The sequence below is a fragment of the Sander vitreus genome, chromosome 12 (genome assembly GCF_031162955.1).
Source record: "Sander vitreus isolate 19-12246 chromosome 12, sanVit1, whole genome shotgun sequence".
Lineage (NCBI taxonomy): Eukaryota > Metazoa > Chordata > Actinopteri > Perciformes > Percidae > Sander > Sander vitreus.
The window spans coordinates 21,515,975-21,542,079 of NC_135866.1; the positions used below are offsets into that span (position 1 = coordinate 21,515,975).

The 26,105-nt window shown below is 40.0% G+C and overlaps 3 protein-coding genes across 3 annotated transcripts; 2 read left to right on the forward strand and 1 right to left on the reverse strand.

The window, feature by feature from the left end:
* Window positions 1-1,976: 1,976 nt before the first annotated feature.
* c8b (complement component 8, beta polypeptide) lies at window positions 1,977-9,110 on the forward strand. Its single transcript, XM_078263765.1, has 12 exons — window positions 1,977-2,062; window positions 2,657-2,804; window positions 3,671-3,818; window positions 4,018-4,159; window positions 4,291-4,423; window positions 5,086-5,283; window positions 5,484-5,724; window positions 6,022-6,150; window positions 6,254-6,417; window positions 7,163-7,316; window positions 8,742-8,813; window positions 8,947-9,110. Exons 1-12 carry the CDS (start codon window positions 1,977-1,979, stop codon window positions 9,099-9,101), a joined length of 1,770 nt encoding a protein of 589 aa, XP_078119891.1. The 3' UTR covers window positions 9,102-9,110.
* Window positions 9,111-9,693: 583 nt separating this feature from the next.
* Window positions 9,694-16,222, reverse strand: c8a (complement component 8, alpha polypeptide). Its single transcript, XM_078264419.1, has 11 exons — window positions 16,113-16,222; window positions 15,871-15,979; window positions 14,524-14,671; window positions 14,276-14,423; window positions 13,824-14,013; window positions 13,567-13,749; window positions 12,667-12,907; window positions 12,433-12,564; window positions 12,153-12,310; window positions 11,346-11,571; window positions 9,694-9,845 (listed from the first exon to the last, which is right to left on the reverse strand). Exons 1-11 carry the CDS (start codon window positions 16,220-16,222, stop codon window positions 9,694-9,696), a joined length of 1,797 nt encoding a protein of 598 aa, XP_078120545.1.
* Window positions 16,223-18,341: 2,119 nt separating this feature from the next.
* Window positions 18,342-26,055, forward strand: LOC144526747 (uncharacterized). The gene is made up of 18 exons (XM_078264377.1): window positions 18,342-19,275; window positions 19,399-19,587; window positions 19,805-20,342; window positions 20,446-20,561; window positions 20,661-20,686; window positions 20,848-20,888; window positions 21,008-21,055; window positions 21,268-21,403; window positions 21,666-21,825; window positions 22,043-22,166; window positions 22,244-22,275; window positions 22,629-22,692; window positions 22,871-22,908; window positions 23,965-24,028; window positions 24,893-24,991; window positions 25,148-25,161; window positions 25,407-25,440; window positions 25,587-26,055. Exons 1-18 carry the CDS (start codon window positions 18,342-18,344, stop codon window positions 25,654-25,656), a joined length of 2,727 nt encoding a protein of 908 aa, XP_078120503.1. The 3' UTR covers window positions 25,657-26,055.
* Window positions 26,056-26,105: the final 50 nt, after the last annotated feature.

Below are 26,105 nucleotides of genomic sequence, written 5' to 3' on the forward strand. Positions count from 1 at the left end.
TTGCCTCTTTGAATCATATCTCTGTTTGTTTTTTTTAAATAAATAAGCAGAATAAACCCATACTGGCTTAACCACAATCTCAGAGACAGTAGAGTGCATTTCTATGCCTTATCAGGTTTATTTTTGTTGTCCAGTCACTGTTCTTCTTGTCACGTCATTTGTATACAGTAAACAGGTCATTGTTGTAACAAAGCAGTTGGGGAAAATTGTAGGTCTGCTCCACCGAATCAAAATGGTCAAAAAGAAAGGCATCTTTATACGAACAATAGAGATATCACTATTAACTGCTAGACTTACAATAAGAAATGGTAACTGTACCCCTGCTCGTGTAAAAAAAAAAGAAGAGAAATAGTCCAAAATATTTTGTAAATTTTATTTATGGAATTAAGAATTGTCATGAAAAGAGAAAAAAAGGACTTTTGTATGACTTCCCCAAACACTGTACCCATGCCACTGTTCAGTCACAAATAAAATATCATGTGATTCCCACTTTTCTGCTCGGCTTTCTATCTTTAACTCAATGCCATCTTTTTCTAAGCCAGCCAACAGAGGCTGCTCTCCTCACACAAACACTGCACTCATCGCCCATGCAGTCAATCATTGTCATTGTCTGATTATATTATTTAATAACACGAGTGCCACAGTGTCAATCAAAATCATACTTCTGTAAAAGTACAGAAGTATTCAAAACAAAATTCATTTAGTATCAAAAGTGTTTATCAAACAGACAGATGGCCCCTGTTACTAACACCTTACTAAATACTACATTATCAGATGATTTGTTTTATATTGATACATCTGTGTGTAAGCATCATTTTATTGTAACTGGTCAAAGTGGAGCTAGATTTACCACTTTTTGTACAGTTAGGTACTTTATTTCTGTGGTTCCAAACATACAGTAGGGGTTGGCCCCCCCTCCAAAGGGTCACAAGATCAATCTGTGGAGTCATGAGATGACACATTTATATAACATCTTGGGTCTTTTTTACCGTCTTTGCTTTTGTTGTGAAATATTGGGACATTTGTTGTTTTAATGAAATCATCTGAGAAGTTCAGAGAGGAAATCTATTTTGATGGAACTGCTATAACTCATAGACATCTGCTTTTTGTAAAAGGTCACAAGACAAAAAAGTTGAGAACCATTGGTTTTATTTTATAATCTTATATGTTTATGTGTAAGCAACTCCAGCTGTCAAAAAAGCTAGTGGAGTAAAAAGTGCAATGTTTTCCTCTCAATTTTATAGTGCAAGTACAAATACGAGTTTTCCACCACTGCTGTCATGTACGGACATGTATCCACTAATCACAGCCCACAGAACGTACTGCAAGGACAACATCCTCATATATTGTTTGCTATAACTATATTATTAGTAAATCAGTAGTAGCAGTATTAGTAACAAGTAGTTAGATATTAGTTTGAGTGTCATGTTGCTTTTCACTGTGTCAGTAAACTGAAGTTGAGTGAATTGATTGTGTCATTCTGTAAAATCCAAAATCAAGTTTAAAGGTCAGAAGTATGCAAACACAAGTTACATGAGTTGACAACAGAAGCATGTAACCGGAATTTACTTCATTACAAAGCCTTCATTTTCCAACACCGTCATATTTAATCTACATTATGTTTTCTTGCCATTTCAGATTCATCACATTCCTAAGTATAATAATAATACACAATAAAGTTTATGATAACTGAAAAGGCATCCAGACCTCCTGGATCGCCTAATAAACATGTCCATAGATTCTAATCTGTTCACTTTAAACCTGAGTCATACCTGTGTTAAATACACACTTACACAAGACCTAATACCTAATACCTTGTTTTGTGGCTCTGAGGCTTGCAGTATTGTGTATTCAGCTTCACGTCTGAGTCTAATGGCTGCACTGAGTATAGATCCAGGCCAGTATTGATCAGGTTGTGTTTACATAGAGAACTGAGCAGTGTCTTCTACTGGTTCAGTCAGTCATAACACACAACCATGCTTCCTGTGGTGATACGAGTGATGAGTGCCCTCAGTTTGCACTGCTGTCTACTTTATGGTACTTTGTGCTTGGTGCTGCTAAGGTATGAGTTTTACTTGTCTGTTTAGTAATATATCAGAATCAGCTTTATAGGCCAGGTTTGCGTAAACAAGGAATTTGACTCTGGTTAATCTTTGCTCTCAAAGTACAACACTCACTTAACATTTAAAGAATAAAAACAGAAAGGACAGTAAGAAATATAAAAAAAAAAACTTTTAAGTATACGGTATAACAATAGTGCAATATCAGTATAGTCTGAGATTTAAGATTTAAATAAATAAATATAGTACAAGGCAGTTCAGTGCAATGGTAAATGTATTGTCTATACAGTATGCTAATGTTCATTTCCATTGGGTTTAATTGTGTGTAACGTTATCGCTGTCAAAGACATTGATTCCTATGCTCCAACATAGTTTTCAAAATGTTTTCAGTGTGAGATTTTAGGTGATTTTTTTTCCCCCCACTTGGAACTAAATCGACTGTCTTTCCTCGGATTAAGATCTATCTGTAGTTCCATCAGTAGGCAATCCTACCGCAAAATGCTTTTGTGGAAAATCCTTTGCATCCAAAGTGGTAAAAATGTTTGTCAAAATAACGGTCAAGTTGTTTTGATTTGATTCTTATCTACATGTCACAGTAAAGTTGCCGTGACAACAGCGAGCGATGAAGAGCCTAGTGTTCGTGAAGCTCGGTCAGTGGGCGATCAGGTGCTAGTTCATCCGGTGGACTGTGTTTTATCAGAGTGGAGCTCGTGGTCACGCTGTGACACCTGTCAGAAAAAAAGAGTAAGTATGATGATACCAGACAGGAGCTAGTGGGCCTCGGGGTGCTGATGTTTAAATTACAAGTGCAGTCAGTGACACACACACACACACACACACACACACACACACACAGATTGAGATGCAGGCGAGCAACATGAGCAACTAAAAAACAGTAGGTGGTAGGTAGATTTTGTCACCTCTGGATGAGCCACACTAGCTTTTTCTATTGATTTTAAGTCTTCAAGTCTTTGTGCTAAGCTACATTAGCCAGCTGCTTGTAGCAGCTTTAGCATACAAAAGTGGTATCAGTCTTGTCATCTAACTAAAATAAATCGAATAAATATATTTCCCAAAATGTCAAATTTTTGTTTAAACTTAACGTAACAATCAAGAAACTAAATAACATGTACAAAACATGTGTTTTATGGATTGCATTGAATGAAATATAAGCCCAAAATCCCACTACACTACTGGCTGTTGATCCAATTGTAATCCACTGGTTATCCTAAATTAGATTAGATTTGGATACAGTCATTAGATTTTGGTGAATAAATTGTTTCTCTAGTGTTAAAATTGAGAGATAATTCTGCAGTCTGAGGCATTCAGCATTTTGACTCTTGTGGGCTGTTTTTCTGTTAAGGTAAGGTGCTCCACTGCTGGCAAAGGTCTCAGCTGATGTACTTCAGTGCTCTATCTCATCCACTTTACTAGGTGGGGGATTAATAAACTTGACATGAGAAAGTGAAAACTGCACTCTAATAGGATTTCAGCTGTTATAGTTCCCCTGGAGCAGTTTGTGAGCTATTCCACTACCTTTATTGGCTAGTGGCGATCTTTCCTCTGTGTTTCTCTGACCGTTTATGTGTTTTTCTCCTTCAACCATCCAGTATCGCTACGCTAAACTGGCCCAGCCATCTCAGTTTGGGGGGCAGCCATGCAATTTTCATGGCAGGGAGGAGGAGGCCTGTAACGTTCCATCCCGTTACACCTGTGACAATGTTCCTTTGTGTGAGGGATTCCTCTGTGCCCAAACAGGTACACCCTACACCATCCTATATACTCTCTATTCTTCCCCACTGTCTTTAGTCTTTATGTTAAGCTAAGATAATCAGCTTCTTGCTGTAGCTTCATATTTGGATCTACTTTCAGCAAGAAAGCAAATAAGCATATTTCCAAAATTTGGAAATGAACCATTAGGCTACTAAATGCCATCCACTGATTTCCTCTCCTTTAGGTCGTTGTATTCACAGAACTCTGCAGTGTAATGGGGAGGATGACTGTGGGGACATGTCAGATGAAGTCGGCTGTAAAAAGGTTCCAAAGCCCTGCAGGCAGGAGGCTGAAGAGTATTGGGGAATCGAAAATCTTGCCAAAGGGTGAGTCACAGTCGTATTGGTCTGCATTGTGAGTCACAGATATTTCCGAGGCCCTAGATACGTGTTACTATGTTACTCTTCTCAAATCAATCTGCTCGCTGTTAATGCTTTTGCTGTTACCCATCTTTCAGAATCAACATCTTGAACAGTGACCTGGAGGGAGTGGTGCTTGATAACAGATACTACGCTGGCAGCTGCTTGCCACACTTCATCCAGGATGTCAGATTCAGGAAGCCTTACAACTTGCAACAGTACACTGTGCAGGTGAATCCGGCTGGCAATCACACTTTTGTATAATAAATATTGAGTTGGTGTTGATATACCAGTACCACTTTCACTTAACTAATTCATTTATTCATTGTTAAGAAATCAATTACAATTAGAGTACTTCAAAAATAACAAAAAAATAGTTATAAGCCAATAATAATAAGAATTTTTAGGTTACCAAATTATGGAAATTCTCTTTGACTGATTGGACTATACTTCCTGAAAAGGGCTGCAGAGGAACGGGATCAAAAAAATTCAAACTTATGAAGCATTTATTAATGGATTACCTTTTTTATAACATTTATAACTGCATTTTGCAAGACACCAGCCAACCTATCAACCAACAATGTGTTCTTTTTCATTTTAGTTTAGAGCTGCTCTATATAGCATTAGTAAATGATTAGCCTACATAACATTAATACCGCTACAACCTAAACCCTTCGTAAAGACCGCCTTATTAGAAAATGGTGCCATTGTTTGTCTTTGGTTGCATAAGCTGGGATAAATTTTTGCCCTGTAATGATCATGGTTTATCTTATTACATATTTCACCTGTTATTCCATTTTCTAAACATAGCTGGCAGTAAATACATTGTTTTGTTAATAGGGTCCTGCTTATTACACACTAAAAAGGACATTTTGTTTCCCATGTATTTACAGACAAAAGGCTCATATGATTTCACCTTGGAGACTTTCAACTCATACTCTGAGTACATGGAACACACCATAAACGAGCGCCAGACCCAAACCTCTGTTTCCATTGGGTTTGCCATTCCAGGAGTAGCTACATTTGGCTTCAGCTTCAAAGATGAAAAATACACCAAGGCAGAACGGAAGATACGCCGTGCTTCTGGCGAGGTGAGATATTGTTTTTGTTTTTTTTCTCCTGACCTTTGTACAACCTGATGATTTTTCAAAAACAAAACATACCAAACCTTACGGATTTACAATTTATACAAATCCACAAGTCATCTTCTAAAAAATCTGCAAATTCAAACTCCAATCTTAAAAAGCAGTGAAATATCCATTCCAATGCTTTTCGCTGATTCTCCCCTCAGACTAGCAGCTTTGTGAGAGCCAAAGCAGAACTGGAGCTGGCCCATTATATGTTGAAATCAGATGGTTTGATGCTTCACCCTGAGTTCCTGCAGCGCCTGCGCTCCTTGCCACAGTCCTATGTTTATGGGGAATACAGACAGATCTACAGGGACTACGGCACCCACTACATCACAGAGGCAGCCCTCGGAGGAGACTATGAGCACACCATTATCCTGAACAAGGAGAAGCTCGAGAAGACAGGTAATACATATTAGCATCTGCCGAACTGGAGTCATGGTGGTCTCGGACAAATCAAGTTTGGTTTAATTGCTAAATTTCTTAATTTACTACAAGTCGCAAGAATGCAGTAAGATAATTATAATGATCAGATACTGGGGTCTGGCAATGGCAGTGACATCATCTATATCATCCTTAACACTGACACTAGTGATAAATAGGTGATAAACCATTGCATTGAAATGTTGACTCTAAATTTCTTGAACCATAATATAATGTTGACAGGCAGTAACCACCCACTGACTACCTTTGTTGTTCTAGATTATTCTTTGAACGACTACAAACACTGTACGGCGGCAGGCCTTAAGGTCGGGGTCAACATTGAAGGTGTTTATGTGTCTGCGGGTTTTGCGGGTGGATCTTGTAATGGCCTGCTGAATGAGATGGGAGGTGAGGTTCCACGTTTTATCAAATGTCCTGCAAAATATGTTGTGTTTTACATAAGACACATGAACTGATGCTAAAACTCTGAAGTCCTTCTGTCTCCCCCCAGAGGACACAGTACATGGCAGCACGGTGGAGGACTTTGTTGCTGTTGTAAGGGGTGGAAGTAGTGAATCCATCACTGCTTTGGTGTCTAAAAAGCTTCCCACCCCGCAGCTGATGGGGCTCTGGGGCGAAGGCGTGCGCTTTAACCCCGACTTCATTCGCAAAACAGTGAGTGTCTCTGTCTCTTTACTAAACAAACTCGTCTATTTCTGTTTTTATTCGTATTACATGTTATAATCCAAGTCATAATTCTCTCTTATCTATGTGTTTCCTGTCTCTTACAATCTCTTGTGAGATCACCACAATTACATTACATTACATTACATGTCATTTAGCTGACGCTTTTATCCAAAGCAACTTACAATTAAGTGCATTTAACCTTGACGGTGCAAACTCCAGACAACAAGTAGTAAGTGCAAGTACATTAGCTCTAAATAGGTAATGTTACAAAGAGCCATATGAAAAAGTGCAGTATCAAGAGAGACATTTTTTTTCTTCATTATCCAAGGTGTAGTTGGAAGTGATGTGTTTTTAGCCTTCGGCGGAAGATGCACAGGTTTTCGGCCATCCTGATGTCAATCCTGATGTCAATTAACACCAATTTTTCTTCTTCCTTTATATTTCTCCATCTCAATTTGAGGCTGTAATAACAGTCTACACGGAATTTGACACGACTAATTGATGCAGAAACATAAAAAAAAAAAAGACTTGGTCCGCGGTGCTACCAGGATTGGCACAATTACAAACAAGTGCATCTGGAATACAAACAGCAAAAGACGCCAATACAAACTGTGCCAAATACAAATGGTCAAGTTTCAGCACTTGTGGGGCATTCCAATTTACTCTATAAAAAAGAGAATCAGATTTTGAACAGTATATATTAGGCTTAATAATGACATTTGCTTCTCATTAGACACTGCCGCTGTATGAGCTGGTGACCTCCAGAGACTTTTCCCAGGATGCCACCCTGAAAAGAAACCTGAAGAAAGCGCTGTCAGAGTACCTGGCAGAGGCTAGTCCATGTCGATGTGCTCCATGCCACAACAACGGAGTGGCCGTTTTGAAAGGTACCTCAGAGGATATTATTATTAGTTTAATACAATTTCTTTCCATCCGTTTGGATTTTGACAGAAAACTCATTGCATTAGCCTAATCCTTTTCTAAGCTACATTTTGTTTTAACTCACATTTTGTGCTAAAGCTTAAGGTTTAGTTGAACATTAAAGGGACAATTCATCCCCAAAATACATATTTTTCCTCTTTACCTGTGGTGCTATTTATAAATTTAGATTGTTCTGGTGTAAGTTGCCCAGTGTTGATGATGTCTGCCTTTTCTTGAATATTATGCAACTAGATGGAACTCGGCTTGTGGTGCTCAAAGCACCAAAAAAATACATCTGAAACACTCAACAGCAATGTCTTTTTCTAGAAATCATGACCCGGTAACTCAAGATGATCCACAGACCTAGTTGGGAACAGTTTCTAACTATTTTCTTCTAATCAAACTACACCCACCAACCGCATCACCGTGCAGAAGGAAGCATACTCCTGGACTAGAGGCTCGTACCTGTGACACCGCAAGTTGTGAACATTAAAGGCGTCCCTGTCGGCTGAGCTGTAGCGTTTATTAGCTCAGCTGATCTAGCAGTATCGGTTAGCTGCAGTTACAGCTCAGCCGAGGAGAAGGAGCCTCTCTTTCATGAGTACGCTGGTGGTGCCCGATTTGTAAGGAACATGCATTTGCGGGATGAGCAGCAGCGCTGAGTATGTGGGTTGCGCCCATGAAAACTTTGCCAAATCTTCTCTGCCAATGCCAAACACCTTATTCTGCCATTGACTCGTTTGGTGTTTGGTGGATTGGATGATTGAAGTTTGAAGAAACAAGACATATTGGCAATTGAACAATTTATTTATTTCACAAACAGGAGCCTCAGTAGCGTGTGGAAGAACCATACACAGCCACAACAACCTAGCACCTCCTCCTCATGCTGGTCACCAGCCTGGTCACACACTGCTGTGGGATAGCATACCATTCTTCAACCAACAGTCCTGACCTCAACCCCATTGAACACTTGTGGGATCAGTTTGGGCGTGCTGTTCGTGACCAACACAACCACGTTGGCTGACTTGCGACAAATGGGGCACCATTTGAAAGGGAACTAAACAGGCCTTCCAACGGTATAAGATTTATTGCAAAAAAGAATTGTTACCACAGAGAAATGATCTACCAAACACAAATTTCCTTACTTTTTGTGCTAAATTAAACAGCACTACAGATAAGATATATTTTTTTTATTTTTGGGTGAACTGTCCCTTTGAGTGAACTTTATAATCCTCAACAGATGACCAAGAAAGCCTGTAACACAAACAGAACTTGTCTCTGGAGTTTTTGTTCATAAACACAAACACATTGTGCACAAATTGGCTCTGATGATGTTTATAGTGGTGGTAATGATATAAGTGATAATGATGATTGTTTATCTCCCTCAACAGGCACCAGGTGTGACTGTGTGTGTCCTGTTGGCTACTCTGGACGGGGCTGTGAGATCACTACTAGGCGAAAAGGTTAGCTCTAAAGATCCAAAATGCTAAAAACTGCATCCAACATTATTTTTCTTTCTTTGCACTAAAACTGACTGAGACATTGACATTATGACCTGCATAATGACATGAGATGTGATGTGGCCCCTTCTGACAGATATAGCCATTGATGGCAGCTGGAGCTGCTGGGGCGCATGGTCATCTTGCAATGGAAGAACAATGACGAGGAGTCGACAGTGTAACAACCCAGCACCCGGCAATGGAGGCATGGCGTGCAGAGGACTGCAGCAAGAGTCTACTGAATGCATTTAAAATCTGCACAACAGCCCTGACGTAAAGATTAATAAAAACCCTCCTTGAAAAATGAACTTTGGTCTGTGTCGTGTTTGTCTTTTTTTTTGACTGCCTGGTGTGACATAATGAATCATGTTTGAATAAAAACGGACTTGACCTGAATGGGATATCTTCAATGAATATTTTATAAAGAATGGTAAACCAAGTCTCTTCTTTGTAGCCTTAAAGCATTTAACTAGATCTGCCTTAAGCACTGACCTGGATTCAGCTCCTGTTACCCAAATATAACCTTCACACATAGAAAGCATCTAAAGTTGACAGTTTCACTCCTGTGCTTAGGAAAAGCTCAGACAGAAACACACGCACACACACACACACACACACACACACACACACACACACACACACACACACACACACACACACACACACAAACACACACACACACACACACACACTGTGTCGTGTCCTGGCATGCATTTTAATTAAATTTTTAGAGCTCACAATTTATGAAGGGATTGTGGAGGAGACGTTTTTTATTCATTAAAAAACACTTTGATTGTGCTTACTTAGCACTCAACAGCATTTTCACCCTGGAAGGTGAGCGACTTTAACAGCGCTGAGTCTGAGAGGAGGAGCCAAGGCAGGTTGCTCCGCCCCCATCAGGTGCAGGATTATCACAGGTTCTTGTCCGAGTCTTCCTCCCCGATCCACAGGAAGACCAGGCCCCCCAGCACGACCACGACCCATCTGTCTTGGTGTCTGTCGAGGAAAAATGTAGGGAGTTTTAAGCTGCAGTTTAAAAAGCATATAGATTTAGAAACAGGATATGTCTGCACACTGTCATTCCATCACATCCTCTGACCCAAGGAGCAAGTGAAACATGCAGCTTGTAAGTCTCTGACAGAAAATATATTCAATACAGTCTATATAACACTATAGTCCCTTTCAATCTGTTCAAGAAAACACTCCTGCCCATGTGAGAGAAATTGTTACGGTTTGCACTTGTTTTGCACTTTTTACTCCTCTACATTTCACTGACAGCTGTAATTACCTGTGACTTCACAAAAAAAGGTCTGGATGCATTAGATCACCTGCAAAATGATCTATAATTATCATATATAGATAATTTAGAGTAAAATAATTTTTAATGGAATATGTATCCTTTATGGAATTGCTGCTTTTATTTAAAGAAATAGTTTGACATTTTGGGAAATATGCTGCCTGGCAACCTCACACACACCAAAGAAGCTTGTTGTTTTTACAATTTTCAGTTTTTGTGCAGTATAAACAAACAAGATATAAAATGTTAATTAGTGAGCTTTAGGGGTGCTGGTAGTCAGATTTCTTTTTACCTTTGGACAGAGCAAGGCCAGCTCTTCCCTACTGCTTTGATTCTTTGGGCCCTATTTTAACGATCTAAGGGCACGGCGTGAAGCGCATGGCACAGGTGCGTTTAGGGCGTGATCAAATCCACTTTTGCTAGTTTGACGGCGGAAAAAAGGGTCCGTGCGCCGGGCGCATGGTTCCAAAGGGTTGTACTTAGTGTCTTCATTAATTCATAGGTGTGTTTTGGGCGTAACATGCAATAAACCAATCAGAGTGTCATCTCCTATTCCCTTTAAAAGTCAGGCGCGTTTGTACCTTGGCGTATTGCTATTATGATGGCGGATTTGCACCGTAATATTTTTATTTGTAATCTTTTGCATGTTTGTGTGCTGCTGCGCTTCCCTGTGTGTGTGTGTAACAAGCATAGTGTGCATGCGCTGTGCATAAGCCTAGGCACATTTTACTAAATTGCTATTAAAATAACAATGAAATGCTGTGCTATTGACTTTAGACCAGGTTTTTGTTGGTCAATGGTGCGATCACTTCCCGCTGCCTCAAGATAGCAATACGCCAAGAATGCACCTGAACACACCTCCCTGTAAGACCAGCACGCCCATGGGCGCAAAGATGGACGCAAGTGCATTTGCTATTTAAACGACGCGGGCGCTGGACGGGAAATTGACAACTGCGTCAGTCTTAAACTAGCAAAGACAGTTGCGCTGCGCCGGGTGCAAGATAGGGCCCCTTATGCTAAGCTAACTGTGTCCTGTCTCCAGATTCATGTGCAACAGACAAATATGAGAGTGGTGTGAGAGTGAGTGTGGTAACTCTCAGCTAGAAAGTGAAACCCAAAATGTCAAAATATTCCTTTAGTTAAGGAAATTATTTTAATCTGTTTACCTCCACTGTTTTTACTTATGACAAAAGTCTCACCTCTTCTGAGAGTGTCCTCACAGGCCTCTCCCCAGAAGCCTGACTTACAGATGCACGTACAGAAGGTACCTGTGAGGACAGGTATGCCGTTGTGTCTGCAGGGTGCGCAGCGACAGGCGTCAAACTGCTGCTGATACTCATCCCAGCCTCTCTCCATGTTGGCCAGTCTCGCACCTACATGGCCAGCGGCTGTGCTGAGGCGCACTAGCTCATAAATTGGCATTGTCTAGGTCATAAGGCAGGAAGGACAGAGAAAAAAGTAAAACAAAGTAACTAAAAATTAGGGATGGGAATCACCAGAGGCCTCACGATACGATATTATCACGATACTTATGTCATGATATGATATTATTGCGATTTTAAACATATTGCGATATTCTGCGATATATTGCAATTCATTACCAGTTTTCCAACTTCAAATTATGTCCCCAAAGCAAACCTTTGTCAACATCTGTTTTGTCTAAAAATAAAAATAAAATGTCTCTGGTTTGTTCATCTCACCTTAATTTTCAAGTGAACTGAAAAGCAATTAACCGTATTATTCTAGTACCCAAAGGTTAAATTCTCATGTGCAATTTAGATAATAAAAGATCGATACTTGGTGTCCATGTATCGATACAGTATTGCCACGGAAAATATCGCAATAGATATGCGGCATCGATTTCCCCCCCCACCCCTACTAAAGAGCAGAAGACCACACCAGCAAAGGCACAAAAGCAGTGTGTGGTTATAGATTGAGATGGTATAACTTTGTTTTGTTTTTCTTCTGTTCAGAGCATGTTATGTCAATCATCTAAGTTAAGTCACCTCATATTCGATGAGTGTTGGGTTGTATTTGAGGGTCGCTCCCCAGTTTTTGTAGGTGTCAGGGTTCCTGATAGCCAACAGGCCAATGCTGCTGTGTGTGACTCCCCCCTTCACTAGAGTAACAATGTCCTCAATCACAGCTGAACTAGAGCTCGCGCCTACATTTAAAAAAGAAAAAAAGAAAGAAATTTCAGTTCTGATAACAGTGTATACTGTAACAATCCTTTAATGACATTTTACAGATAAAGCTTATACACGTAATAGAATTTCAATGTCTCACCTTTTTCATTCGTTTTTATTTTTTCGCAATGCTTCCCACCCACTTTGAGATTTACTGAGTCAGTGTTTGAGAAGGAATTGCTTAAACCAAAAGAGGCACCAATGCAGCTGCCAGCTTTTTCACTGTTAATATCTGTGAGAGTTAGGGAAGAGAATTAAACAAAGGTTACTTACTTTACATTACATTATCTCTTAGATGACATTGATTATTAACAAACTGAAAAGCCCACAGTACTTGATTTCGCCATAGATGTTTTGTTGACAACCACAACATATTCAAGGGTTCCTCCCATAATTCCCTCTGTGACATAGTGGGTGCCAAATGTGCGGAAGAAGTGGGAGTAACTCCCAAAGTCGTACTGCTCAGGGAGCTCCATGAGTGAAACGTAGAAATCTTCATGAAGCATCAGCTTATTACTTCTCATTTTGAAGTGGGCTGTTTCCACTTTGGACCAAAGCCTAATGAAACCGAGGTCCTGAGGACAAAAAGGCAAGATTTGAAAGAGTAAAGTTTTTATAAAACTGTAAATGTACTTATTTAAACCTGAAATAATGTCCTTACTTTTGGCCACAAACATTTACGGTAACACTTTTTAGAGTAGTAAGAAATTTGGGGACATTTTGATCCTGGGTATTTAAGTTTTAAATATAAGCAGGAGAGTGTTAGTTTAGCTTAGCATAACGACTGAAAACAGGGGGAAACAGATGGTCAACTGTAGGCCTATATGTAAAATTGATATAAAAACTTGTCGATTTTACACTTTGGTTTTTGTACTGATTTAACAAACAAAACACTGTATAATGTGTTAATCAGTGAGCTTTGCAGGTGCTGGTAGGCAGATTTTGTTACCTTTTGACAGAGCCAGGCTAGCTGGTTCCCTCTGTTTCCAGTTTTAATGCTAAGCTAAGCTAAGCTAACTGGCTTCTGGAGGTATAGCTTCATATTTAATGGACAGACATGAGAGTGGTCATCTAATTCTCAGCAAAAGAGCAAGCATATTTCCCAAAATATTGAAAAAGATCAACAAACTCTGACCTCAAACAATTAGTAATGATATATTTAAAACAAACAACAAAACTAATTGCACTTGTTAACATATAGAACATGTTGAACGTTGTCGCCAATAGATCATACCTTGCTTTTATGCTGTGTTATATTCTTGAAAAACTCAGATTCATCACTTCCACTCAGTCCCACTTCCACCATATTGATCCCAACTGTGACTCCGGCACTGGAAGAACTCATGGTTTTCCTCGCATTCAGCAGGCTCACCGTATCTTCATAGTATTCGTGAGAGCCCTCGGACATAGCTTGAGCCTGTACAAGGTTAAACTTTATGTCAAAATGTCTTTGTTCAAACAGCCCATTTATTAAGAAATAAATCACATTACCACAAAGCGGTAGGTGTGGTAGTTGTACGGTTTCCTGTAGTTCTTCTCATCTTCATTATAGTGCAGGTTTTCGCAGAATGCATCATAGATAAATTTCCTCCATTCACCATTATAGACATATTCACACGCTCCTCCAAAGTAACTCGGGTCAAGTACATGATCCACAAAGTCTCCAGTCAACACGTTGTAGCTAGGCAAAGTAGAATCATTCAAATGAGTCATTAGGTGAGGATAATAAAGATACATGTAAAATAAGTAATGGTGTGATTTGGATATATTTCCAATGTTTAAAGAAATAGTGCTTTTGATGTGTTTATGCTTATTGAAATTATTTAATTTACAGGTAACTATGCAGTGTACCTGCTAATTCATTTGCATTGCTTTTAAAACCAGCAAAAACTATGTAAAGTGGATAATAGCAATAAGATTAGTAATAACTCTGCAGTATTTACCCCTGAGTGCCACGTTCAGCGCCAGGGATCGGCAGTATGGTGGAACACTTGTCATCTCTCCGGGTGAAGTCTTCACAGCCCTCTTCATCAGAGAAATCATCACAGTCTGACTCTCCATTACAGCGAAGGGACTGGCTGATGCAGCGCCCTGGATAGACAGAGAGACCGATTTACATGTTACACTATCAGACAAAACACCATCAGCTTAAAGAGAATATGTTGTATGAGCGGTCATTGATGGGACTTGCCTGTTTGATTGCAGGTAAAGCTCTCTCCACAGTAATCTGTCACAAGACACGGTGTTGTTACTGTTGGACATGCCATCTTCTCCCACAGTGTCCCAATACACTGTGTGCCACCAAACTGTGAGGGCTTCTCCATGTATCGAAAATGGACCTGAGACAGAGTTAAAAATTAGTTAGCTCTTAAATTCACTCAGTACGTCCATTCCCTTGCACCATTGTCGAGATATAGATTCATACAGAAACACTGTAGCAGTAGGCCATGTGGCATTATGTTTGTAGCAGTGCAGTTAAAATCATATAGCCTTAATTCAATAATTGTTCATTTCTACATTCCATATAAATAGCTAATATTTGATAGTTAGAGTCTACAAGAGGTTACAAAGTATTTAAGTATTGTCAAACCAAGGCCCACTTTTCTTGACCTTATTTAAGCAGAAGTGCTGATTTAGGATAACCATTGTTCCCTTTAGACCTATTGATTATCTCATCCATGTATTGATCTGTGCTACCAGACAGAAAACTAGAGACCAAACTAGTAACTAAACTAGAGACTAAACTAGTCTAAACTCCACTGTTGTTTTGGGGGGAGTTCTAGTTTTACCATTGCCAGGCAGGGCTATAGTCAAGTCCACCTTTGTCGAGTCCAAGACCAGGACTAGTCGAGACCGAGTCAAGACCGATTCCAAAAAAGTCTGAGTCCAAGTCAAGACCGAGTCCAAATGAGAGACAGTCAATACCAAGACAGAAAAAAAAAAGAATCCTCTTCAAGACCACTTACTTACCTGTTTGTAATTTATGTGATGTGAGAGACAGTATATCTTCTATTTTAAGATGCTAATTTTGCTTTAGATTGATTGATTGTAATAATCAAAAAGCAAGTGCTGAGTAACACACTATAGGATCAAATTAGGCCATATTATTTACTTAAAATATAAAATGGAAATGTTCCCATTCTTGAACTTATCACTTGTCCTGAAAAATTCATAGTACAAACTGCTCGCTGCCATTGTGTCTGTGGCCAAAATGAAAATGATTGATACCTGATGATTGAGGTATATGACGCAGCCCGGCGTGAACCAGGATAGTGAATTAAACCAATACCAATGTTTTTGTTTTGAAGGAGGAAGAAACAACAAAAAAAGCATTTAGTGCTGGACTCGGTTGAGACCAACTAGAATATTTGGCGAGTCCCATGGCCGATTCCAAGACAAGTCTGAGTCCGGACTCAAGTACTACAGCCCTGTTGCCAGGTATTGCACAAGCCACCCATAATATAAGTTGTAATCATAATTTTCATTCAACATCTTATAATGACTAATTCATGCAATTTATTGAGAAAAACGCCATTACCTTTTTGTCTGTGCAAGAGTTACAAGGAGTCCAAGATGACCAGCTCCCCAAATTACAGTTGATGGGTATTGGCCTGTTTACAGCTCTGGCCCTCCTCAGCCCAGCCCAACTGGTGCCCAAAAAACATGCATTATCATCTCAGTTTCTCTTCTAATACCCAATGGTGCGCAGGATATATTAAATCACTGCTTTCAAGGTGTTATATGTGAATATAAAATATGTTGAAGCGAGGAATACTGCACCTGGTATCAGCAGTTGTCCATGGCCTCCTGGATGCATTCACAACTGGGCTAAAATTGACAGACAGATGCAGTGTGCATACAGTCAGAAGTAAATGAATAAATGTCTCCATACTGAAAATGAGTAGCTAGTCCTTAAGATTAATATGCCACGACAAAACAGCCGTTGTGTGGTGACTTCTACCACTGCAGTGTTGACCAACCGCAGTGAATGATTGATCAGGAGTAAACACATGCTCTTACAACAGCTGGGGAAGTTTTTTGAATGATCTTTTACCCCCATTTCTCAACTACACCCCTGCACTCCAATCCAGCTAGAACATGTTGTCCCAACAAACACTTTTAATGTAACTACAGCAAAAGTACTTTGAGCAACTCAAACTGAAACAATTTTAGTTTTCTTTTTACATTATCTGCAGTGAGGTAAGCCATTGGCTATATTATTATTATTATTATTATTATTATTATTATTACAACCTATCAATAATATTATAATAACCCTCAATAATAATAACTTGATAATACCTATCCACATACAAAGTGGTTTCCGTCGCTTCTGATTTGTCAATTAAACAGCATGAACGCGCACGTCATCAGGTCACGCGCAGCACGCAGGTGCGTCGCATGTCCCACGGCGGTGCGTTCAAATTGTTTGTTTTAGCATAAACAGTCTGTTGGATTCATCTCGATACATTTATTAACGTAGCCGACAGCGTCCACGTCACCTCAGTTTAGACCGCTTTCCAAATGTACAACCCTGAATGGTGATGAACAAAACGAGCTACGATGGACGAGGTAACTTTTAAAGATAAAGAAAGTAATTTTAGCCTGAGGACCTTAAGAGGATAGCAACATTTAGGTAACGTTAATGTTAGCTTTCCTCCCATGCCCTGTGCTAGCTGTTACTTTACTCCATGTTTAATGCACCGTTTTTGAGACAATTTGTTTCACTTGTTTATCATAAAAGTGTATGGCTTAGCAAGGTTATCACAATTCTACATAACGTTATAGTACATTAAAGTGTCACTTCACACTAAGTAACAAAACATTCTTATTCACTTCTGATTTTCTCTAGATTTGGTTTTATTTACCCAGGTTTTCAGATATCCATCTCTGAGATATTGGCGTCCACCTCAAAACGATGGCTGCAAATTACATTTATTTTGTGGCGCTCACAGCATTGAGAAAATTACATAAAAATATAAAGCAGCATCATTCCTTTGATAAATTGTAGGCTAAAGTTACCTGTTATTCTGGATTAGACCTTAATGTCAACAGTTCACCATGTGTTCTGTGGACTAACAACTGTTTTTGTTATTGATTAATCTGTCAAATATTGTTTTGGTTCATCAGTTAATTGTTTGGTTTATAGAGTTTCTGAAAACTGAAAAATGATCATCACTGTTCCCAAAAGCTCAAATATCTTGTTTTGTCCACCCAACAGTCCAAACATTCAGTTTAATGGCCGAAGACTTAAGAAGCCAGCAAATATTCACATTTTTATTTTCATATTATTTTCATAAGTGACTCAAAAGGATTAATCGTTGATCTAAACTGTAATCGACAAATCAATTAAACAACTAATCATCAAAGCGCTACTCTGTTTATGGAAAATAGATTTTCAAAGATGAATTGTATTGGGGTGAATGCAGATATTAATAATAATTGCGTTTTTCTTGCCAGATATTACGATTTGCGATTTCTTTCTTTTTTTAAGCTACATGTTGCACCTTCCTACGATCCTGTTTAATAAAGTAATACAAAATAAATGAAAGATCTACTGAAAACATTTCTGTAAACAATCTGTGTGATATTATGTGTGACATTATTTCAGCATTTATCTCATGAAAAAACAGTAAATATAATAATCAAAAGAGAGGAATAAAAACATTTTGAATCAAATGTAACACCAAACATTCAACTAAATATTTCACATTCAATTAATCGAGGTCTTCACGATTAGCTAATCGCATTCTTTCAAATCGCGATTTGGATTTGAAAACGATTAAACGTTCAGCCCTACTCCGCATGTAAAACCAGAACTATCTGCATAACTAGCTAGCACTCTGGAGTGAGAAAATGCTTTTTGTAATTTTGGTTAACCAACCCTCGCATATTGTGTTGGGTTTGGATCCCTACACTCTAACCATCAAGTAAATTGTCTGAAAGTAATAGCATTTCTATTAATTTAACGGATAATGATTATTCATTTTTTTCCCTTCTCTTTTTTTAATGGAGGGACTAAGCAACTTCAAAGCTCTGAGGGCCAAGTTTCAGGAAGAGGCCCTCCTGGCTCAATCGAAAATCACTCGACCAGCTGTTGCCGAGAAACCCAAACACTTTTCACGTCCTGGAGGTCACTACAGCTCTGTGGTCAGCAGTATTAATATTGCTGGAGAAAACAAGACCCCAGCGGTTCCCCGGGTCATCTTCAGAGATGGGCTGCGGGCACCTGGAGGCAAGCGACCAGTTTCCTTTCCAACACAACCTCAGCAGACCTGTCCCTCATCTCAGCTAGCTAATGGAGACGGCACAACAAGGCAGTCCCTCAAAGAAAGACACATGCCTCTGGTGCTTCCAATCCTGCCTGTAAAAGAGCGAAAGACAGAACCACTAGCCAAAAATGCGCACAACCTGGAGCCAGGGAAAGAAGTCCTGCCGCAAACTAAAATCAAGAAGAAAGGTTTGCTGCTTCCTTTCAAGTCAGCCAAGGCATCAAAGGTCAAGGCAGAAAATGGAGAGGAGCCTACGTACGCTGATTTGACCACCAGACCTTCCAGTGCTCCCGGCGCATTGCCCTCTGTGGAAAAACAAACCACAGAAGACGGGGCTTCGCTCCAAAGTGACCAATCAACCGCTGAGCTCCCCCTCTCCAGCCCCGATATCCCAACCACCCCTCCTTCTGCAGAGACAAGTGTTGACTCCGACAACAAAATCATTAGCACCTTGGAGAGAGCCAGGAAGAAGTTTTCACGCAGGCAGATGTTGTTCTCTGCCAAACCTAAGAACTTGCAGTCCCCTGACTACGTCTCAAGAGACAAGGCGTTCCCTTTGCCGCCAAAGAACATTGTTGAACCTGAGCTACCCATACCCCCACCAGTCTTTCTTCCACACATGGCTTATCTATCGGCCCGGCCTTTCTTCAAAGCCCACCACTCTGCACGCAGTAAGTTATACAGTATAATTCAGTGACAAACATGTTTTGTCCACATTAGACACCCTTATCTTCTCATACTGGTTATTCGATTAGATTTCTAATGCATTTGCGATATTGTTTCCCAATGGTTAGAGTCTGCGTTGGATAAGCAGTTTGGCAGAGATAATGCTCTTCCCTCTGTCAGGACTGGTAAACCTCTTCCACCATGTGCGCCGCAAAAGAAGCCTTTACATGACTTGAGGTCACTGGGTCCATTGCCACCAAAGCCCCCCAGACCTCCATTGGTAGATCTCAGCTGTTACCACCGACACACAGTTAACGGTATGTTAACTTGTTGTTGTTGTTTTTTCATTCCCGTAGCCTTGCTTGGCGCACCACCCCTTTCTGGCTACACACTGAAGATTATGACGGCAAAAAAGTTGTATTTTTTACTTGGACATCGCTTACTGTGTATTGTACTGCAGTTTACTTTATACCTATTTGTGGTAGGGTTGAACATCTGTTCTGATTCTGTGCTGGTTTTGGTTTCTAATTGTAGAGATGTCAACAGGTCTCAGCACCTGCGGAGAGCCAGAGGCTGAGCACCCATTCACCTTCAACCCTGTACTAGATGCTCCAGAGTTTCCAGACTTTGAGAATTCCGAGATGGAAACGGCCGAGAGTGAAGCTGTTGACATTTGTGCGCTAGAACTGGAGGCCTTAGACTTAGTCAGCACTGGCCTTCCTGTACCAGATGACTGCGGGGCCACCGCTGTTGAGGATCCCCAACCTGACTTGGCAGTGTGCGATCCTGTCGAGCCCCTTATGAACGCCAGCCTCCAAGATCTGAACCTTGGCAATCCAAACATAATACCCCTCGATCCAGCCAGCTTCCATGAACCAATAAACTGTTCAGACTTCCCAGAGCCTGCTGTATGTGAGCAGTGGTCTCAGGGTGAGGAGGTGAGCGTGGATCTTCTTTCTAGCACTCACGCTGATGAGATTGACCTGGGAGAGACTGAGGCTCACTCTGCTGCACAGGAAACCGACAATGGTGACCACGTATCACTGAATGATGGGATTCAACCACATTCCAAGTGAGTTTTGTAGTACCTGCAATCAAACTTTTACTTTTTTTCACATTTCAGTGTGTTAAGACATTTCCTGTTTGTACAGTTGTATTGTTTTGCTCCCCTCTAGTGTATCTCAACAGGACAGTTACTTTGAATCGTGCAATAATGTGTATGAGGATGTCGAGAACATCAACAAATTCATCTTGGGCCAGCACTCGTGGAAACGAAAAGGTTGTCTAAAGAGTAAGAATGTTTACTTAATACAGTTTTTCTTTTCAATATCAGATCTGTTGCAGATATTTGTTGTCCCTGTTTTAACTCCCTTGTTAATAATTTTTACAGATCCGTATGCTGACATCCACCCTATGGTAACTCATTATTTTTATTTAATCTAATTGAGTGTATAAGTGTAATAAGAGAAACGTTAAGTTTACGGTCAGACACATCCTGTGCAATGATGAAACATTCTGTGTCACTCCGTTTAACAGTCATATGTAGTAAATGAAATGTATCATCTGTTTATTTGAAGAAGGAGGAGGCGGTTCTTAACATGTGGCCGCGGAATCCGTGGTATGTCTTCTTTTTTCTTTCTTTTTTTTCAAACGTACAAGTCCTGTCATTGACATTGTTTTTTTGCCAGACGAAAGGCAGCAATTGATTTTTCTCTTACTGTGGTAATCAAACTGCAGGGGCAGGGCATCAGAACACGCTCATTCGGCCCATAATCATGTCCACAGGTATGTTAGACAACTCTCCTCTCATACAGCGGGCCAAACGCTTGTTTCCTGTTTTCACATTGAAAACAGCTTTTGTTATTTCTTGTTCAGTTTTTCTTTTCTTTTTTTTGTACTTGCATATGCTTCCATTTATATTTCAGGTGGTACACATCATCTTTATGGAAAATAAGTTCGTTATTTATTTTATTTTTATTTTTTTTGCCACTGAACAGTCTGAAAGAACGCCAAAGCCCCAACAGTGCTTACGTTAAAGAACAGAGGAAGAGGGAAAAGCATCGACTGGAGAAGCAGAGAAAGGAGCAAAAAGAAAGGGAGAAGAAGGAAAATGAAATGAAAAAGAAATTCAAAGTAAGTTACGCAATCACTTTACTTGGTAGTTAACCTTTTTATTTAGTCTTGTAGAGCTGTTTTTTTCTCGTCTGCTTTTAAAAGGCTTGTACAAATGTAAAATTGCTTGCAAATGTTACATATATTACACAAATATAGCATGTTAATGTATATCTTAGTATCACAACGACAGTCAGTGAAAAGTGGCAAACTATGCACTGCTGAGGTGCTCTGAAATCAATCCAAACCACAGCCTCTCATTACTGAAAATGTGACTCTCAAGGTGATCGGGGAAGAGGAGCCCATGTACCACGCCAAGGTGATGGTGGCTAGCAAGGTTCGCAAGAATGACCTGCCAGTGAAGAGCGGCGACACCGTCAGCATCATTCGCACCACCAGCTGCCCCAAAGGCAAATGGTTGGCCCGAGACGCCAACAAGAAGTGTGAGTTTAGACGCATGTTTTCATGTAAGCCCAAGAACGGAAATCGGGATTTGAGATATAACGATGCATTGGCGCTGATACCAGGGTTGTTTCACAAGATTCGACCCAGACTAAAACAACCTAAGCATGTCTTGACCTCACCTGAATTTTGGACTACAAGCAGGCTAAGAATAACCTCTGATCTCATAGAAGTAATGGGAATTCTTGGGTATTGCAGACGGCTATATTTCAGTGATGAATGTCGAACTAAATATCAAAGAGATGCTGGAACTTGGCAAGAAGGCCCAAGCAGCTGGACGCGGAGGCAACATGGACGGGGATACCATCAGCATTGGGAGCAGGTACTAAGTAGCTCTGTCTGTCTGTCTGTCTGTCTGTCTGTCTGTCTGTCTGTCTGACTCTTTTCTTTGTTTTGCAGATCTTCTAGCCACCCTGTACTAACAAGCAGTTGTAAGTATCATTAGCATCTGCACAAAAACGTAACTTACTATTGATATATGGGTTGTACTGTCACCTCTAACCCTAACTTCTGCTAAGACATACAGTTAACTGGTTGATATAATGAATGGACTTGTTGACTGACAGAGAACAGTTGCACAGAGGTTGTCAACCAGCTGAAATACTCACACGACCAAATGCCTGGCCTGAATAACTTTAGTAGTTGTCATCTGCTTGACAGCCATGTGTTGTTTTATGATTGTGAAGGAATTCCATGTAAGCTGGGGGTTTCAGTTTCTACCCTGCAAAACATCTATCACCACCATGCACAGTGTGCTTGATCAAACTCATTTGTTTTTCCACAGTCACAGATGACAGTGAAGAGTGGGCATGTGAAGATGAGACCCTCTCACCCCCCATTGAAAGCCAGTAAGTACTGTCCTTTACTGTGACTTAAAGTTGGTTTCAAATCAATCCGTTGTTTTTTAAAAGAATGACATAAACCTTGGACCACATGAGAGTACATTTAAGTAATCCCCTCTGAAAGATATGGTTGAATTTATGTGGCACACCCTAATAATTTTTTTCTTCTCTTTATTCTGTATAGTAGCTTTCCCTATCAGACTGCTTCACTCCCCGAGATGTGTGAGTACCTTTTTTACATCTGGTCCTTTTGAAGTGAAAACAGATGTCTCAGCCTTCTGGTTAGAATGGGGAATGCAAGCTCTGTCTGTGGTTGTTTTATGTTATGCACATAGGCGCCGCTCCTGTGGGTGCTCCGGAGCTTGAGCACCCACGTGTGCCAGACTGACAGTAGGCTACATTCATTTAAAATTAAACCTTGCAGTTGGTGCTAAGTGGAGCGTCTGTTATAGTGTGACTGGTTATGTCGGTGGCATTGATTCTTAATTTCCCACGAAGCTGATCACGGTTACATGTCAGTTAAACTTTTCATCTCCAATCCTATCTGTATTTGTGAGAAGTGGCGCTGTGCTAGGGCTGGGCGCTATGGAGTAAATCAAATATCACGATATTTTTGACCAAACGCCTCGATGTCGATATTGCAACGATATTGTAAGGTTGACAATTGGTGCTTTCACAAAATGTCTTAGAGTTTAGATAAATAACTATCATAATGTGGATATAATGACTAAGTGGTTAAATGCAAATAATAGAACAGCTAGAACAGTCTGTTAAATTCAGAAAATGACACCACTTTACTGTAATGCAGCCTTTGAAACCAGGAAAAGACTTGTAACGATATTACAATTCTTCAAAAGACGATATCTAGTCTCATATCACGATATCGATATAATATTGAAACATTGTCCAGCCCTACGCTGTGCTGAGTTGAAAGCCTACTTTACGGCTTTATTATCGAGTTAATAGGCATGTATGTTCGTGTCGGCCGCTGTCCATTTCCTAAGGTTCTGAAATGCAACCAATGTATGACTTTTTAAAGGGCGTGCACCTGTGAGCACCCACGGAGGAAAACATAAATCGGTCTCTTTTAAATCGCTGCCTATGGTTATGCATTAACATGGCAGACTGTAACTTGCCTTTTGATGTGCATTTTTACCATGCCGCTTTCTTACTCCCTCCCTCCCTCCCTCCTCTGTCATACTGTCTTTGCATAACTCACCCCCCATCCGTCCCTCACCTTCCCACCCACCTCTGCCCTTCATGTGTTCACTTTGACAGCATGTGGCTATGTCAGCGCCCAGCACACTCTGAGCGATGCCAACCTGGAGGACCTACACACGCAGTAAGTCTCAAACCTTGGCACGTTTCCCTTGCTTACCCACATGTACATAAATCGTTCTGCATCCACCTCTTCTCAAGACGGGGTGTGTTTGTGTAACATATGATGTATGTGTGTACATATATCTCTTCATGAGTAACTAAATATTAAACATTGGAAAGGAAAGTGATGTAGAGTGCGAAAGATATTAATAATTGGAAACATTATGCATGGGTCCTGACATTTTTGGTAGTGTTCCTGGAGTCCTCTAGTATATGATTTATAGTAGAGATCAAAATCCATAATTTGTGCATTGGATGACACTAACACAGGGGACTAGGCCTTCAACTAGTGATTTGTTCTCATTTTTTATTATTTTCTCAGTTAAAATGTCAAAAAAAGTTGTGAAAAAAGCCCATTACATTAGCCAGAGCCTAAAGTGAGGTATTCAAATAGCTTGTTTTGTCCGACCAGCAGTCTGAATCCCAAAGATATTCTGTGTACTTTCATATATAACAAAGAAAAGCAGAGCCCAACCTGCCCAATTGTCATAAAAGTAGCTCAAAAGTACTGCTGAGAATTTTATCCAACATTTCTATGTAAAAAATAATTTGAGTCTGAAGTGGAATATGATGATATTTTGTTAAAGTAAGCCACATGTGCAGGCTTGTTAAAACTATAACTGCATCTCGACAACACAGCACCTCTTGGACACACGGGCTGATCATCAAAAGCTTAATAAAAGTAGTATTTATTTCAGCGTTAGTTTATTGACTTGTAATACTTTGTATAGCTTTTCCTCGCCCCCTGTAGGCCACTGGTGAGAATGAAAAGTAATCATTATAGTAGTAAAATAAGTCCTAACAGTTTCTTGTCTTCATTCTTTAGGACCAGACACGAGGCCCTGCAGAAACTAGCCATCTTCTTCCAACACAGCAAAGATGAATTTAGTGACATCCCTGATAGTGGAGGAGCAACCCCTACAAAGTACAGTATTATCTTAACCATGACCTCAACCATTACTTTATTGAAAGTTATTTTTTCATGTCCATTGATGTTGTCATATTTAAAATCTGTAATCAATGACCGTGTTAATAATCTAAACATGTCTTCTTCATTTCATTCATTCGATCCTATGCAAAGTGCCGAGCCATCAAGTAAGTTTACAGATTTATTTCCATGGCTCCACTGTTGTCACCACTTGTCACTCTCACTGATAATGGTGAAGCTAAGAGGAGGGTACTTACAAATCTCTTTAAGGACTCTACAGTCCGGTTGGCGCCCTGCCTGTAATGGGAAAAAAACTTGTAGGGTACATTTATCTGATTCATGTAACCAGGAGACATGGTGCAGAGACAGTTCAGAGTTGATGTGGCTTTTGTATCTGCTCGTCTCTATCCAGGCTTCTTGTTTGCTGTTGAGGAGCCTCCATATCCGTACGTGTTGACAGGTTTCCTTCTAATCAGCAAGTGAAACTTGCCTCCATTTGATCTTTATTAATATTAGCAGACTACTCGCAGTACTTGAGGTTGTTTGGCATTTCCCTTCTGAGCTGTGATGTCCCTTGTGTTTTGTATGACAGTGAACAGGAGGTTGAGTTCACAGAGCTGGAGCTCCTTCCTCCCCCACCGCTATATGCTGACACCTTCTGATTACCACACTGGCTGGAGCAAGTTAAGTCGGGATGAAAACTAAAACTGCACAGTTCACTTTTGGGATATGATACCATGAAGAATATCTGCCATGGAGACCAGTTTGCCATGTATCTGAATATTTTTTCTGGATCCTCCACAGTGGAGAAAAGGAAACGATCATGAATGGCGCTGCTGATATGACTGTACTATAATTCTGATCTCACCTTTTTGTTTTAGTTTGTTGTGCATATTTAACATTGTGTTCTACACTTTTCTTTCTTTTGATGTTACTGTTAATAGAGCACAAATAGAATCATTGCACTTTATCCAAAGAGCAAAGACATAAAGTAGCCAACTGTTCACTTGGAGAAGCTTACATTTAAGATTTGTTTGTGAATGTTTTCTTTGCATTTAGATTTTTTTGTTTCTGTGTTACATCTAATAAATATTTGTTATTGATTTATGTT

Coding starts and splice junctions, on each gene's coding strand:
- c8b (XM_078263765.1), top strand. CDS start 1,977: ATGCTTCCTGTGGTGATACGAGTGATGAGTGCCCTCAGTTTGCACTGC. Junction 2,805..3,670: donor ACACCTGTCAGAAAAAAAGA/GTAAGTATGATG, acceptor TCAACCATCCAG/TATCGCTACGCTAAACTGGC. Junction 6,151..6,253: donor CCTGCTGAATGAGATGGGAG/GTGAGGTTCCAC, acceptor GTCTCCCCCCAG/AGGACACAGTACATGGCAGC.
- c8a (XM_078264419.1), bottom strand. CDS start 16,222: ATGGAGACATTTATTCATTTACTTCTGACTGTATGCACACTGCATCTG. Junction 14,672..15,870: donor ACTCTTGCACAGACAAAAAG/GTAATGGCGTTT, acceptor ACTCTGTCTCAG/GTCCATTTTCGATACATGGA. Junction 12,565..12,666: donor AACATCTATGGCGAAATCAA/GTACTGTGGGCT, acceptor TAACTCTCACAG/ATATTAACAGTGAAAAAGCT.
- LOC144526747 (XM_078264377.1), top strand. CDS start 18,342: ATGGAGGGACTAAGCAACTTCAAAGCTCTGAGGGCCAAGTTTCAGGAA. Junction 19,588..19,804: donor CCACCGACACACAGTTAACG/GTATGTTAACTT, acceptor TTCTAATTGTAG/AGATGTCAACAGGTCTCAGC. Junction 20,562..20,660: donor ACGAAAAGGTTGTCTAAAGA/GTAAGAATGTTT, acceptor TAATTTTTACAG/ATCCGTATGCTGACATCCAC.